This window comes from Pongo pygmaeus, chromosome 10, assembly GCF_028885625.2.
Source record: "Pongo pygmaeus isolate AG05252 chromosome 10, NHGRI_mPonPyg2-v2.0_pri, whole genome shotgun sequence".
In the NCBI taxonomy this organism is placed as follows: Eukaryota; Metazoa; Chordata; class Mammalia; order Primates; family Hominidae; genus Pongo; species Pongo pygmaeus.
Genome location: NC_072383.2, coordinates 68481987 through 68499497, shown reverse-complemented (window position 1 = coordinate 68499497; position 17511 = coordinate 68481987). Strand labels below are relative to the sequence as shown.

General features: G+C 39.3%; 1 protein-coding gene across 2 annotated transcripts in view; it reads left to right on the top strand.

Moving 5' to 3' along the window:
• The window catches only part of PTPRB (protein tyrosine phosphatase receptor type B), a 117306-nt gene that overhangs the window by 21719 nt on the left and 78076 nt on the right, over window positions 1–17511 (top strand). The window contains exons 1-2 of one of the 2 annotated variants that reach the window (XM_054445025.2): window positions 5285–5857; window positions 6278–6548. In XM_054445025.2, the coding sequence (XP_054301000.1) occupies window positions 5804–5857; window positions 6278–6548 (325 nt within the window). In that variant the 5' untranslated portion in view covers window positions 5285–5803. Of the gene's footprint in view, window positions 1–5284; window positions 5858–6277; window positions 6549–17511 lie in introns of those variants that run through there. The other variant, XM_054445024.2, reaches the window with a different exon arrangement.

The following is a 17511-nucleotide window of genomic DNA, read 5'->3' as shown; positions in this document are numbered from 1 at the left end:
ATTTTAGGTACGAGATTGGAAGCAATGATAATTTATGGTCATTTGGATGTTCTCAGAAAGACGAGTTCTCAGTCATGAACTTTGTCATTCTCTAATTTTACCGAGTGCTCAGCATTCATTATTTATTTTAATGTTATTCATAGAATATTATTATTACTAATAATCATGGAACTTAATATTTATTGAGCCCTTTAGACAGGAACTGTACTATATATATGACATGCACCTTCTCATTTAATCCTTACAACCGCCCTCTCCTAATGCTTCTATTATTTCCATTTTCCTGGAGACCTATGATCTAGGAAGTTTAGCTAGAAAAATTCCTTGAAAAATAAGTATTTCAGACTGTCTCTCTAAACACAAAATAGGATGGTCATGGTTTTTGGCTTTAAACTCCTTATCAAAATAACATTCCTCTACATTTTAATGTATCACACCTGCTGCAGGTTAAAATTGTATTCGCTTTTGCCAGAATTTACTATTGAGCCGGTTCTAAGTAAAACTCAGAAAAGGATTTGCCGTCTTGTAGTTGTTTTTTTTTTTTTTTTTTTTTTTTTTTTTTTTTAACAGCTACTGGGAACATTTTACTGAATTTTTTTTTCTTTTATTATTATATTATTATTATTATACTTTAGGTTTTATGGTACATGTGCGCAATGTGCAGGTAAGTTACATATGTATACATGTGCCATGCTGGTGCGCTGCACCCACCAACTCGTCATCTAGCATTAGGTATATCTCCCAGTGCTATCCCTCCCCCCTCCCCCCACCCCACAACAGTCCCCAGAGTGTGATGTTCCCCTTCCTGTGTCCATGTGTTCTCGTTGTTATGTCCAACAATGATAGACTGGATTAAGAAAATGTAGTTGTTTTTAACTGACACATTTCCCTGATTGCTATGCTTTCTTCTAATAAATACCTGGGGGGAAGCCTGGAGTGAGATTTGCATAACAAAAGTACCTCCTAGGAGGAAAGGTATCAAACTGGCCTTATATCTAACATGTATTAAGTTTGCTACATATTGATCCTTTTTGCTTAAGTATTCAGTTATTATTATTTTTTTTTTTTTGAGATGGAGTCTCACTCTGTCACCCAGGCTGGAATGCAGTGGTGCGATCTTACTTAATTTTTAATGAGTTATATATATCAAAATATGCATATTATATATTATAAAGGTCACCAATTCACTTAAATAATACATTCTAAAATTGTTCTTCTAAGTCATCTATGTAGTTTTCTTATAAGCAAAGAGTTCAGTAAAATTTATTTAAAAAAATTTAAAACCAAGATCTCATTAACTCTCCTGAATGTAAAATGATATCAAGTACAGGGTTTAGAGTATAATCTGAGACTTTGTTCAGAATTTGAATAGCTCCTTCTCATGAACTAGTACTGGAGGGCCTATTAAAATGCAGAGGGCTCCATTATTGAGCTCCATCCCCAGCATTTCTGATTCCTAGGTCTGTGTTGAGGCCAGTAAGTTTACATTTCTAGCAAGTTCTCAGTTGACGATAATTTGAGAGCTACACTTTGAGAACCACTGTTGTAACGGGTACTGCCTCCCTCCTCCTTCTCCTTTTCCTCCTTTCATCTTCCCTCTCTTCACTTTTCCCACCTTTTTCTCTTTGTCTTCAAAATCAATCTTCTCTTCTTTTTCATTCCTTTGCTCTTCCCTCTTTTTTCTCTTCTCTTTCCCCTCTTCCCTTCCAGGATAGTATTTAAGATTCTAAACATTCATTCTAAACATGGTCCAGCAGGACCAACAGGACCATGTTTAGAAGGACTTGTTTAGGATATTTATTCATGTAACAATATTTACTAAGCTGCCATGAAGATTCAACAATGAGACTCTTTGAAAATCCCTGTGCAAGAAGAGCAGGACAGACAAAGATTCTGCTCTAACAGAATCCACCATACTACCAGGAAAGGCAGACAGCACACAAATACATAAATGATTAGATTATTACCAAAAGTCATTGCTCTGAATTAAACAAATGGCCACTGAGATGAAGAATAATAAAGAGATAATTTTTCCTTGTGAGGTCAGAAAGGGACTGGCCCCTTAGAGTGTATTGCAGCTGAAACCTAAAGGACGAGAGAAAGATTGCCAAACAGAGATTCTGGGGAGGAGTGGCTGAAGAAGAGGAAATGACAGGCACAAGAGCTCTAGGGCAAGTCAGTTCCATAGGCAGGGGAGGGGGAGCAGAGCCTCCAAAACCTATACCAAAGCCTGGCACACAATAGGTGGCTAGTCAATGTTTGCTGAATGAAAGTAAATGAATTATCAGACCGAAGTAAGTGCAGAATAGGAGGCAAGCAGGAGGGAGGAAAGAAATGGGCAGAGGCCAGGTAATGAGGGGCCAGAGTAAGGACCATGACCTTTAAGGTCATGGGTGATGGGAGTGTGGATTAACCTAACCAGTCTACTCTGCCCTCCCCTCATCCATCCAACACCACTGCCCCCTCATCCCCATGTCCAGTTCAAACCCCTGTCCAAAGTAACCGTTCTCAAACAGTGGCTCCCAGACCCCCTGATGACCCATTGTATTATTCAACATCTATGTTCATAATGTGACAAGATTCATGCTTTTAGCCATGAACTCATAATTAATATTTTTTTTTTTGAGAGAAGGTTTTCACTCTGTTGCCGAGGCTGGAGTGCAGTGGCACAATCTGGGCTTACTGCAACCTCTGCCTCCTGGGGTTAAGCAACCCTCCTGCTGCAGCCTCCTGAGTAGCTGGGATTACAGGCACGCACCACCGCACCCAGCTAATTTTTGTATTTTTTGTAGAGACAGGATTTCTCCATCTTACCCAGGCTGGTCTCAAACTCCTGGACTCAAGTGATCTACCTGCCTCAGCCTCCCAAAGTGCTATGATTACAGGTGTGAGCCACCGCACCTGGCCAATTAATGTTTTTAAATTGCTATGACTTTTTTTTTTTTTTTTTTTAAAGACAACTGCTTGTTCACTCATGTCTAATCAAAAGCAGCCCCACCCTTCCCATGTAGTCTGGGAAAGGTTTCCTGGTGGCAAGGAAGAAAGCTTGTCCCCTGAAATGGTACAGAGTGGCTGATTCCAAATTTCTGGAATGCAACTTCTAATTCAAATAGTGTCCTTATGTAGGACAAGTAGGCTCAAGAGAAGTTGAGGAATTCCAAACAAAGATGAGAACAAAAACCAAAATGAACCAATTTATTTATACTTTGTCCAGTAGTTTCAAATAAACTCCTCATAGAAAAGATGATATCTGGAAGCTTTTTTCAGTCCTATACTTGCTTGAATATATTACAGTTTTCTTGGATTTCTCATGTTAAGTTTTGTACTTTTAAAAGGAAAAATGTAATCAGTAAAAGCCTGAGTTTAAACTCTTCCTCTTGTTTCATAGTATGCCATGTTTATGGGTTATTTAGGACTTACTAATCATTTGGGAGCTCTGCTGTCAGCCTTAAGGTTCTGCTGGCACATTAAAGTTTGCAAAGGTAGTTTAATGTAGTTGTGATATTATTTATTCATAATAGCTGTGTGGTGTATTTAGAGTAGGTATTATTCCAGTGTTACAGTTGAGGAAACTACATTGTTATCTAAATACAGCAAGAGAAGAAAAACATAATGTTGCAAAGGAATAAAACTGGAAAAAGGCTCCTGTAAAGGCTGAGGGCAGCCACAGCCTGTAAGAAGGCTTGCAGTATCTGTGGAGAGCAGGAGGGGACCCCTGCCACTAATGAGGCTGACAGGTATGCCAGGCTGTGAAGAGCCACTGAACTTGGGCACAAAATACAGAGTAAAAGTTCTTTACTCTACAGGTGACCTAGGCAGAGAAATAGGGAGTTTTTTTGTTCCCAGAAATACACAGATGTTCTAGGTTTGACCTTCTTTGAGTGTTTGTTAACTTGAAAGGATTTGAAATCTCTGCTCTGGCTGTAGATTAAAAGTCCATAGAATCTCTCGAGGGGAAGAAACTTCATTTTTTCATTAAGAGGTATTTTTAAAAGCATGTTTTCTAAAAGAATTGAAGCAGGCCAGGCATGATGGCACATGCCTGTAATCCCAGCACTGTGGGAGGCCGAGGCGGGTCGATCACTTGAGGTCAGGAGTTCGAGGCCAGCCTGGTCAACATGGTGAAACCCTGTCTCTATGTCTCTATTAAAAATACCAAAAAAAAAAATTAGCTGGGTGTAGTGGCACACGCCTTTAATCCCAGCTACATGGGAGGCTGAGGCTCAAGAATTGCTTGAACCCGGGAGGCAGAGGTTGCAGTGAGCTGAAATCGCACCACTGCACTCCAACCTGGGTGACAGAGTGAGACTCTGACTCAAAAATAAATAAATAAATAGAATTGAAACAATTTTCACTTGTTTCTTTTTTCTTGTTTTAACTTTCCTCAAAGTAGACACAGTAGATACAGTAGACAATAACATAGCTTTATGTATAGCCTATTTGAAAAAGAAAGGAATATGCCATCCTTCCCGCTGATTTGAAAATTAGAATGTGGAATCTCATTTCTTTTGGCAGTTGTTAGGGATGGTGCTCCAAAAAAGCAATCAAAAATTATAAAACTTGTTGCAATATTTTGCTTTTATCACTTGTGTACTATTAAATATTTTTGCTCTTTAGTTATTGGGAGCTTTTCTAAAATCAGTTTTCAGATAAATAATCGTTTGGGTACTGAAGCAGTTGCTAAAGGGCATACAGTTAGGGCTGAACACTGAATAAATACCAGTTTTTTTTAACTTGTGGAGAGCTGACTATCAACAGTAGTTTCCACAAATGAGAGTTTACATGGCTTTCTTCTTTTGGCTGGACAATTAGGGATGAAATGGCTTTAACTACTGGATGATAAAATTGTTCGCTGTGGATTGAACACTTGGTAGTGATTATATTTGTCGTTAGCACTATTTACATAAGAATTAGGGAGGATGCAAACCTATACAAAAGAAAAGGGAAAGTGATTGGGAGAAAAGAATGGTCAAGCTGACAATCCTTTTGGGGTCTTTTTCTCTTGCTAGTGTCAGGGGATGCCACCGGGACAAATGAATGCTTTGAAGTGAGAAGGGCAAAAGCTGTCTAATAAAAGACTTCAGGAAAGAGTGCAGGCGACCTGGGGAAATAAGCTGCGGTCAAGTTTAATCCTGGGAAAAGCGGTCCTGGAGAAAGCAGATGAGGAAGATAGGAAGGAAGATAGGGAGGGGGAGACGCTGGGTGTGGAGGGAGGAAGGGGGCGGGGGTGGGGGCCTGGAAAGTGACAGGGAGCAGGCACTAATTGTGGCTAAGGCGACTGGGTCGAGGACCACAGAGTGGGGAAAAGGGAGAGTACAGGAGGAGGAGGAGGCAGAGCCCCGCGGAGCCGGACCGGACCCCTGGCCGGGAAGGTAGCGGCGCGGGGCAGCGGGGGCAGCTTGGCCCACATCGGGCCCCTTGGCAGCCTCAGGCGTTGGCTCCTCGGGGCTCCCTCCCTCGCCGGCGCATTGTTCCTTTGCCGGGAGACGAGGAAATTGCCTTTTGATTGCGGAAGTCAGCGGACGGGGCTGGGGCGAGGCAGCGCGGGTCAGAATGGCAGCGTGGGAAGGGCGGCGCGCTGCCTGTCCCTGCTGCCCCTCGCGTCCGCAGCCCGCCCGGGGCGGCAGGAGCAGCAGCAGCAGCGGTGGCCGCAGTGGCCCCTGCGCGTCGCCAGCCCCGAGGGAAGCGCGCTGCGCCCGCGGGGCTCGCTGAGCGCGCGCAACAGGTGACCCCCTGCCCCGGCCCTCGGGCCGTCCCACGTCCAGCCCCCTCGGTCTCGTCTGGATCTTAACCACTGAGCGCAATGCTGAGCCATGGAGCCGGGTTGGCCTTGTGGATCACACTGAGCCTGCTGCAGGTGAGTGGCCCGAGAAGGGGTCAGAGCTGATGCGCCCCCTCCCCGCCGAAAACCAAATTCCCACTCCACTTTCTCGTCTATCGGGTTGTGCTTTGGAGAGGGAGGTGGCAAAATTTCTTCTTCTGCCTTGGGAAGAATGATCCTCTGGTGAGCCCCCAACCCAGAATGACAGCTTATCCGGCTGTCAAAGCAAAAAGCCACCTTCTCTCTCCAGCTGCTCTCAAGGGACAGCAGCTAGGGAGAAAGTTGCCATCCACCTCCCCCGCAAGCCTCTTCTCTGGCCAGAGGGCAAAAGGACTGGCTGAGGCTAGGGACAAAGGATAAGTAGCGGGGAAAGGGTGGCTTGAGGAGCTTGCTGTGGATATGTCCCTGGGCAGTCCAGACTGTGGACTTGAACTGTTGTGTCTGATTCCTTTGCAGACTGGACTGGCGGAGCCAGAGAGATGTAACTTCACCCTGGCGGAGTCCAAGGCCTCCAGCCATTCCGTGTCTATCCAGTGGAGAATTTTGGGCTCACCCTGTAACTTTAGCCTCATCTATAGCAGTGACACTCTGGGGGCCGCGTTGTGCCCTCCCTTTCGGATAGACAACACCACATACGGATGTAATCTTCAAGATTTACAAGCAGGAACCATCTATAACTTCAAGATTATTTCTCTGGATGAAGAGAGAACTGTGGTCTTGCAAACAGGTAAAGGATGACAGGTGCAATTGGATGGCCAAGCCACTCGGGGTTGGGCCCTGCCTTTTCAAGCTCGTGTTTCATTTGAGTTCCAGGGATACAAAAAATGAAGGTAAAAATACCTGTGAAGATAAATATTGACAGAAATGTCTGGTTTCCTCAGATCTAGCCAGAAGCAGCTTGGTGGACTTTCAGAGACTCCCTTAGTGCTGAAAACAGCCAACTAGCCGCTGAAAGGGTCGGGGTGGGGTGCACGGCGGTCAGCAAAGAGAAACTTTGGGCTGCGGAGGGAATTTTTTAAAGTGATGTGGTTTAAGCTTCCATTGCATTAAACTGTCAAACCCTGGAATAATTTTAAGTAAATGTTTTTAGAATAAATAATAGAAGTACAATATTAGGGATATGCCTTTCGTCAACTTAGTTTTATTTTTAGAACTGTACATAAAATCTGCAGGAATAGAATGGAGCCATTCATCAGGGAAAATTAGAAAAGTCTCTTGAAATGAGGACATGAAAATTGTTTTGTATCTCTTGAGTAATAACCCAAACAGCATAGTATCAGAGAATGTCCTTTGATTACTTTACAGCAATTATTTTCCTTACACTTTTGCTGAATCCCTCTATGTGGATATGTTCAGAGTTTGCCTTTCTTGCCTCAGTTTTCTTATCTGTAAAATGGGAGTGTTAGACTAGGTCATTCAAGTCCAAGTTCTTACCAAGTGCTTAACACTTAGGTATGGGCTGTCATGTACATTACCTCATTTAATCCTCAGAGCTACCCTCAGACATGCTCTAAATTCTTTAACAATTTTCATGTTTTCTGACTTCATTAGTCTTCATTATCTCTATTTGTTGCAATAGTGAATCCTTACCTTCATCCAGAGATTCAAATTTATGTTAAAATTTTAAAAGTCAAATTTAGAAATGTGTTGCCCTTACTATTCTTTCACATTTCAACCTGAAACCGGATCATTTCTTTTGCTACAGTTCTTTAAAGAGATGTGAGAACGTTCAGCTCTAAATGCAGGTGCAGCAGTTTCAGAGAATTTAACTGGGCTCATGTAGTGAGTCAACTAGATATTAATTATCTTTTTTTCAGAGAAAAAAAATCAAAATGCCCAATTACATCACTTAACTTACTTCAGATGAAACTTTTAGATAATATCTGAGATTTGCAGCATCTTAAGTTGAAAACAGAAATCACTTGTTAAGAATCTGGTGGTTTCTCTGACTGGGCGCAGTGGCTCACACCTGTAATCACAGCACTTTGGGAGGCTGAGGCAGGTGGATCATGAGGTCAGGAGTTCAAGACTACCCTGGTCAACATGGCAAAACCTCGTCTCTACTAAAAATAAAACAAATAAATAAAAAATTAGCTGGGCGTGGTGGCAGGTGCCTGTAATCCCAGCTACTTGGGAGGCTGAGGCAGAGAATTGCTTGAGCCTAGGAGGCAGAGAGGCCAGATTGTGCCACTGCACTCCAGCCTGGGCAACAGAGGAGACTCTGTCTCAAAAAAAAAAAAAAAAAAGAAAAGAAAAATGAATCTGGTGGTTTCTAATATGGAATCAGAGAGCCTGAAATAGACCACATAATTAGAACATTTTACAAAAGTTGAAAGGATGGGTTTTTAGTCCAAATGTTGTCGGTTTCTTAATATTACAGGATAGTTCTTATAAATACTCATATTGCTAATACTGTGAAATACATAACATAGAACTTACAGATGTGTTAATTACGTTTGGAAAGGCATCTGGCCAACTAGTGTATGTGTTCAGTGGAGCACAGCAATTTGTAAAAGCAGGCTGAGCTTTCAGAAGTTTGTTGGAGAAAAGATTAAGACCTTCAAGAAGCCAGAATATGGTTGTTTAAACCAGAGGATTTACTTTTTGGAAAAACAGTAATGGAAAAGGACTCACTGTGGGTGTAACTAGTCAGAATAGGCTTTGAGTTTAATTATGCAAGTAGGTATTTCAAGTCCAGAGGCATTTCTGAAATGTAAGAAATACTTGCATTTTATTGACCATGTTGAGTAAAACAAGACTTCATCAGCATCCACAATGTGCTAGCATTCAGGCTTCTCACCATTTTTCTTAAAGAGACACACTTTACTTGTCTACAAATATTATGAGCTTCATGATAAATGTGAAGCATGAAAGTTGCAGGTGGTATTTGCATAATGATAAATTTCCCACATTTATTTGTATGATGGTTGTTTAGTTTTAAATTATTTTTTAAATAAGATATTTTAAAAATTGTTTCAGGGAGGAATTTTTTAGTTGGTTGTTATTTATTTGTCAGTAGTTCTTTACACATTTTAAGGACATATGTGAATTTTTCACTTAGTTAATACAAAGTACTAGTATTCCCCTATGTTAATTGCTGGGCTATAGAGATGAAATGCATAAATCATATTTTACTGTTATTAAAGCAATGCCAACTAGTATAATATTCAGACTCAAACTTCAAACAAAAAAGTAATTGAAAATATCTGTGCTTTCTTTATTCTATCGTGCCTGTCTTATCAGTCTAAAACAAAATAGAATGAGAGTAAGACATGATTTGGATAGAAATATAGTTGTTGCTTAGATGATCTCTATATCATTCCAAATGTGACTTGCCTGATTATTTTTCCTGATAAACTGTCTAAAATAGCTCATTATTTTCATATCATGTAGACATGACCTTAAGGACAAAAAAATTGAATTAAATAGGCAATATTTCAGCAATAGTCATTTTCCATTCCAGATTTAAAATCAGAATCGAAGAACATAATGGATTTAAACCCAGTTCAGTGCACATGTATCAAACATAATACTGTTGGGAACTATGCCAGGTAGTGATTAGTAAGCTCATAAAGGTGACTAACAAAAAGTGGTTCCTGACCTTGTTGTCTCGTGCAGAGGTGAGAGACGGTTAGGATGAAAGTGGCAACAGAGCTTTATCTCATCTTTTCTGGATGAGGACTTTACTCTGCCTCATGTATGCCGTGCTTTCATAACCATAGAGGACAAGATATTTGGCAATTCTCAGGTTTATTTGGTCACTAAACGGTCAACGCAACAAGAATATCCTTTGAAAGCCAAAGTATTTAGTGTGAATTCACCAGAAATCAGACAATGAACATACCAGATATGGAATAAGTTGGCATTTTTTTTTCACTTCTTGTAGATCTCTTCTTAAACTTGGCACTTTTGAAGACTGTACTCAGAGTCTAGAGCAGAGGTTGCAAACTATCTAGAGGTTGTAGCCTCTAGAGATAGCTAGGTGTCTAAATAATAACTATGTTGTGTTTGGCTCAGGTAGTGTTTGTGAAAACATCCAGATTATTTCACCAGCATTAAAAATTGAAAATTCACATTAAAACCCAAATGTATGGATTCTCTTAAAATTTTGGAAGATTTGGCAAAACCGTGCCTAAAACTCTCTGGAGCTGACTTGTGTCTTCTCCTTTTAGATACAGTCACTCCACATACAACTCACTGGAATACCACTTCATTTATTTCCTTACCTGAATGCATTCTAAAGACATTTGAATTTGTGACTTCTACTTTGTGGTTTTCATTTGAAAATTTTAGGGAGCATTTATTTGTCTGACAATAAGAAGTAGGTTTTCAGTACTTAAATGGCATCTAATACATGGTAGGTGTTCCATAAATACTGATTAAATGGATGGATAGATGGATGAATGGAAAGATGGATGAATGGTGGATCTGGGCATGGATGATGAATAGAAGAGATAGATAGATAGATAGATAGATAGATAGATAGATAGATAGACCAATGTATAGATACAGATAAGCACGTAGATGTGAATGAATGAAATTAATATTTTAGTGAGAGAATGTACATATACTAAAAATATATTCTATTCTCATTGGATTATGGGTAGATTACAGAGCCCAGGGAAGAGGTGTAGTGGTAGAAAACTTTACCTGTAGAAATAATATTTTAAAAGTATTTTCCCTCTTGTTAAGTCAGTTTCAGCTACTTATTAATCAGCCTAGAAAAATAAAAAACAAAACCTCTCAAATGATTTTAATTATTTTAATATGGCAAACTTGTCTTTAATAAAAAACATTTTAGGAACTTTAATTGTTGAATCACCATATCAGCTATTATTTCCACTTCTTATTGTATTGGTTTACTAGGAGTGTTTTAACAAAATACCCCTGACTGGGTGGCTAGACAACAGAAATTTATTTTCTCACAATCTTGGAGGCTAGAAGTCCAAGGTGAGGGTGTCTGCAGGTTTAGTTTCTTCTGAGGCCTCTCCTTGGCTTGCAAATGGCACCTTTTTGCATGTCCTCATATAGTGGTCCCTTTGTTTCTGTTGTCTGTCTGTTAATGTCTTCTCATAAGGACACCAGTCATATTGGCTTAGGGCCCACTCTAATGGCCCCATTTTAACTTAATCACCTCTTTAAAGGCCATATTTCCACATACAGTCACATACTGAGGTACTGGGGTTTAGGGTTTCAACATATAAATTTGGTGGGGACACAATTCATCCCCTAATACTTTTATAGTTTTAAACATAAGCCATCATTTCTTAATATCTGTAGGTTACCTGCATCAAAATATCTTGCAGAGCTGGTTATGAAAACATATTCTTGGTTTCTACCCCACATGGAAAGAATTAGAATTTAGAAGGAATAGAGCTGAGGGAATCTGCATTTTAAACAAATATCAGAGTGAATCAATGCACACAAGTTCAAGAACGGTTGACATAATTTTTCTATTATTTGTTGGCATTAAGATTTTGATACGATTCTTATTAATGCATGATCAAATCTATAATGCCTAGGAGTATTTATTATCTTTCCCAGGAAGAGAAGAGTACTCTAGTATTTGTTTTGTGCTTCTTTAAAATTTTATTTTATTTTTTTAATTTTTTTCAGACAGGATCTTGCTCTGTTACCCAGGCTGGAGTGCAGTGGCACAATCATAGTTCACTGCAGCCTTGACCTCCCAGGCTCAGGCAATTCTCCTGCCTCAGCCTCCTGAGTGGCTGGGACTACAGGTACCCAATACCACACCCAGCTAGTTTTTAAAATTATTTGTAGAGATGGGGTCTCCCTATGTTGCTCAGGCTGGTTTTGAGCCTCTGTGGCCAGCCTGTTTTGTGCTTTTATAGCATATAAAAGACTACCACATATTATGTTTAATTGGTAACAGTATGAAATACATATTATACTGACCATCTATAGCTTAATTTTATTCTCAGGGCAACCCTGTGGAGGGGGTATTGTGAAAGGGCAGTTTGCATAGAGACTAAGAGTTGAGTTTTGAAGGTAGACTCCTCTACCGCTTACTAGCCACGTTATTTTGGGCAAGTTATTTAACCCTTCCAGGTCTGTTTCCAAACCTACAAAATGGGGATAGTATAATAATAACTCATGGGGTTGTTATGAGGTTTTCATTGGTTCATACATAAAATCTAGAAAAGCTTTTCTCACATATGAAGTGTGTAGTGAGTTTACTATTATTACTTCCAGGTCGGAGATGAGATTGGTCTTCATAAGAATTAACTGACAATGTTTACGAATTCACACAGCTAACATACAATAGAGTCAGAACTTGAACTCTGGTTTACTGGCTCCAACTCCAGTATTCTTTCCACTACTCTGCAAAAAGTATATTATTTTTAAGTTGGCATTAGCTTTTTCAAATTACCACGTGTTACTTTATTATTTTTCAAGTCAACTTTTAAAGAGGACCAAATGTCTTATAAAATCTTTTAAATATATATATACTTAGCATACACAAAAATAGAATAATGGTTAAATATGTTTTAGTGTGAAGCAATTGTGAGTCACTATTGATCTTTGATTGTGTTGAGCTTTTGGTGATGACTTCAGTATTTTGCAATCAGCCATTTACAGTTCATTTATTTCAGGAATTTTAAGGTCAAGTTGAGCTACCTATATGGAATGAACCAGCCCAGTTTTCTGAAATTGGTCTTCCTTTATGTGCCTAGAAATATTTCTCTATTAGTCTGACTTCTGTTGGTAGGCATGGCACTTTGCACATTAGCTAGGAAGAAATAAAATCTAATTTGTCTGGACAGAACGAAAAAACAAAGGAAAACTGTTTGCCTTCCATTCCTAGATGCCAGTTTGCTGGAATCTCCCTGGGAATAAAAGATAATATTATACTTTTCTGACCTGGTAGGAGAAACAAATCCCATTCTATATGTATGAATGTATATAAATTAAGATGCATATATACCCCTAAACATATAATATGAAACTAAAATGAACACAGTAAGTATATATCTAGGTTTGCAGGGATTTTTGTTTTTGATATTGTGTTTTCTTCCTTTTATATGGAAAAACTCAGTACCTAAAAAGGTAAAAAAGGATGGTATAATGAACTACCATGTACTCATCACCTCCCTTCAATAATTACCAATTCATGACCAACCTTGTTTCATCTATATCCCCACCCACTCCCCCACTGCATATCATTTTGATACAATCCAAGTCGTGATTATTTCATTTCATTTGTAAATATTTCAGTCTACATCTCTGAGTGATAACCACAATATAATTATCACGTCTAACATTAACAATAATGCCCTAATACCTAGATGTCCAGGTTTGGAAGTACATATCAAGTGACAGCTCATGAATTTCTACATAAGAAGGCTTTTGGACAGTAATCTGATTAGAAGAGGGGGCCGGGGGACTTCTCTGTATATTGCATTTATATAGCATTTTAGATAATATTGAAAAAGCCTCAGTTATTGATATTAAATAATTGGGCTGGAACTACTGAAGAATATCATGGGGATGAGGGTGCATTAGTCTCGTCTGGGAGCCCTCAGTGCTGACATGGTTCTCTAATATTCACTAAAACTGAGCTTCTCATTTTAGATCTAGTGTATATAGATGTTACATTAAATGCACAGCAACCTGATGTGTTAGCATAATATAATGCATCATCTTTAAAGTAAGCCAGAAAACTGACTATTGTCAAACAGCAATAATAACAAAGTAAAAGAAATTACCTCTCAGCCAGATGCGGTGGCTTATGCCTGTAATCCCAGCACTTTGGGAGGCCGAGGCGGGCGGATCACAAGGTCAGGATATCAAGACCATCCTGGCTAACACGGTGAAACCCCGTCTCTACTAAAAATACAAAAAAAATTAGCCGGGCGTGGTGGCGGGCGCCTGTAGTCCCAGCTACTCGGGAGCCTGAGGCAGGAGAATGGCAGGAACCCAGGAGGCGGAGCTTGCAGTGAGCCGAGATCGTTCCACTGCACTCCAGCCTGGGCAACAGAGCGAGACTCCGTCTCAAAAAAAAAAAAAAAAAAAAGAAAAGAAAAGAAATTACCTCTCTAGAAATGTATTTAATTAACTGGAGGTTGTGCACAATTCTTTTCCATTTTGTTTTTCTTCTCATTTTCAAAAACCTGCACCAAAGGATGGTTTGGTTTTTTGCCCCATCCCCACCCTGATTTTTACAAGTAATCCTCCAATTATTTCATATGAATAGTGGATGTTTACTCATTTTATGTAAAATGCTACATAAATGCAGTTCCAGTCAAGTCTCCTAACCACTCTGCCTGTAACTAGATTGGTATCCCAATTTCTGTAAAGATGCTGTTCTTTGGTTGGCAGGCAGGGATAAAATCCAGTTTGAGAAGAACTCGAGTGCCTAGAAAGAAACTTAGACTTTATCCTGAAATAGAAACTCATGAAAAGTTTTTGATGCTTCAAGGGGAATGAGGATGACAGATGGGGCAGATGTACAAAGAGATTATTTGGCAATCATGGAGGAAAGACGGAAAATAAGGAAGAGGCAGGGGGTGGTGGCTCACATGCAATCCCAGCACTTTGGGAGGCTAAGGTGGAAGGATCATGTGAGCTCAGGAGTTTGAGACCAGCTGGGGCAACATGGCGAAACCCTATCTCTACAAAATTATACAAAAATTAGGCTGGGCACGCTAGCTCATGCTTGTAATCCCAGCACTTTGGGAGGCTGAGGCGGGTGGATCACGAGATCAGGAGTTCGAGACCAGCCTGGCCAACACAATGAAACCCTATCTCTACTAAAAATATAAAAATTAGCTGGGCGTGGTTGTGGGCGCCTGTAATCCCAGCTACTCGGGAGGCTGAGGCAGGAGAATCACTTGAACCCAGGAGGTGGAGGTTGCAGTGAGCCGAGATCGTGCCACTGCACTCCAGCCTCAGCGACAGAGCTAGACTCCAATTCAAAAAAAAAAAAAAAATACAAAAATTAGCTGGGCATGGTGGTGTGCACCTGTGGTCCCGGCTACTTGGGAGGCTGAGGTGGGAGAATCACTTGAGCCCAGGAGGTTGAAACTGCAGTGAGCCATGATCACGTCACTGGACTCCAGCCCGGGTGACAGAGCAAGGCCCTGTCTCAAAAGAAAATAAGAAAGACACTTAGAAGGCTTTCAAAGTAATCCAACACAAAATGAAGGGACTCCAGGTAAAGACAATAAAATAAGGAAAAAAGGGAACAGGCAAGAAAAATATTATTTTCAAAAAGGGAATTTCATGATCACAGAATTAGATTTAGCTGTCATTACTGTTGTTACTCATTTTGACTATGCTACAATAGCAAACCAACATCTGAAAAATTCTACAAATATGCCTATCATTTTCCATAGACACCTATTTTTATTTTTTGTCATTATACTGAATATGCAATTCATGACATCATTTCCCACGCTAGGACAGCTAAGGTGTGATAGAAAGAAAACACGATTTAGAGACAGGTATTGGAAGCTCAACTGTCCTACCTGTTCCTGTACAACATGAGTGAGTCATTTAATGTCTCTGAGCCCCTATTGCAACTGAGAAAGCATGTTGTAAATTATCAGGTCCTATACAGATGTAATGTGGTACTGTTATGCCTTTAAGAAAAGCTTTTGGCACCAACCCATGGATTGGCTGCCTTTTTTGTTATAAGGTTGAATTTATTTCTATAGCAAATACAATCACTTCTAATTCTAAAGAGTCTAGAAATTTCTGTATCAATGAATACTAATGTTTTAATGACCATACTGTGACAAAAACAAGAAGCAAATATTATTTGTGCTATAAATATAGCTTGCTTTCTTTCTAAATAACATTAAACAAACAAACAAACAAAAAAGACAGGGTCTTTCTATGTTGCCCAGGCTAGAGTGCAGTAGCTATTCACAGGCACTATTATGACGCACTACAGCCTGCAATACCTGGACTCAAGCAACCCTCCTGCCTCAGCCTCCTGAGTAACCGGAACTAAGGGCACACATCATCACACTTGGCTTCCTAAGTCACATTTCAAAAAAAAAAAAGGAAAAAAGAATTCATTTTGGTTCAGGAATTTTGCCATACTTTGTCTTTTCCTGTGAGAACAGAAAAATTGTATTGATGTCAAGCCTGCTTATGGAATTCTGGGGCTTTCTGGTGCTGGTAGATTTATTCAGTATATAAAATGAATATTATAGAACTTACTGTTGTTATTCATTTTGACTATGCATTTGTCATTCCATATTTCAGGTCTGTTGGGAACCAAGAAGTACAAAGTGCTTTAAATTTATGGCTAATGATAAATATTGATATATTAAAATTATTTTTTGATTTCATTTATTATTAGTTCTCATATTTTGTAATACTTCACTGGTTACTATGTGTATGAGTGTGATGAGTGGAAAAACCAGAGGCTATATAAATGCACACATCTGTGCATTGATACCTTTAACCATTCGCATAAATTATATAAGTCAAGTAGGATTTCCTAATTATGTATGATCTGTCATATGATCAGAAGATTATAGGTACATGACTAAATTTTCAAGTAGCATTAAAAATTTTCTCTGTCTCCATATATATGTATACATATATGTAGTACATACACACACAGACATTTTATATGAAATGTGCACCCCTGATAGAAGTATCTAATAAAATTTTGAAAACTTTTTAAAACCATCAGAGTTTTTATTGGGCTTAGATTTAAAGGGAGTCTGAAAACTATTTAGTTTCTGCAGCATGCATAGCAATAGTGGACAACTGCCAGAAAAGGGCTTTATCACAGTATAAATGGGGTTTTAAGTGTTTGTTTCCAGTGCAGGTTCTCGCAGCCCAGGCACTTCCCAGTCTCATTGTTCCTTTGTTCTAGCGGATGTACAAAGGATTGACTGTTTTGTTTTCTGCCTCAGAAAGATTAGATAAAGTCTGCATTTCTGAACTTCACGCTCTAGACACGCAACCTTAAAATTTATTTCTATATCTTACATTTTGTGGATTATATATGTTTAGATTCTACTGATCATGACATTATTTTTTAAAATTTTTATCTGGCTTGATAGTACATGTAGACGACAGTATTGATTCCTTTTGAACTATCACTAGAAGCAGCTGTCCCTCTCATCCTTGTCCTTAAAATGCCACTTCAGCAAAAGTATGTTATCTCAATTGGGTACGACAGCATCGTTCTTGAGTTTCACTGGCTATTAGAATCTCATAGTCTCCTCTATATCTTGTTAGTTCTCAAAACTGCCTTGGAATATAAGTATTATTATTGTACTCCCCAGACAGATAGGACAGTGGAGGCTTAGACAGGTTAAATAGCTTGCCCAAAGTCTCATGACTTTGTTAGAGCTGAGATTTGAATTTAATTCTGACTCCAAAGCCCATGCTGTCTGCCATTACATTTCACTGCTTCTGTGGCAATATTTTCACCTAATTATAGGAATAATAATAATAATAACAGCTAACATTGACCATTTACTACATGCCAGACACAGTTCTAACTACTTTTTATATAATATTCAATGTAATCTTCATAACAATTCTACTAAAAAGATATTATTATCAGGATTGCACAAATGAGGAAACTGAGGCACAGGGAGGTTAAGGAATTGCCCAAAGCGCACAGCTACAAATAGGAGAGCCCAATTCAAGCCCAGGCTGTCAAACTCTAGAACATATGTTCTTCAGGTGAACCAAAGGGC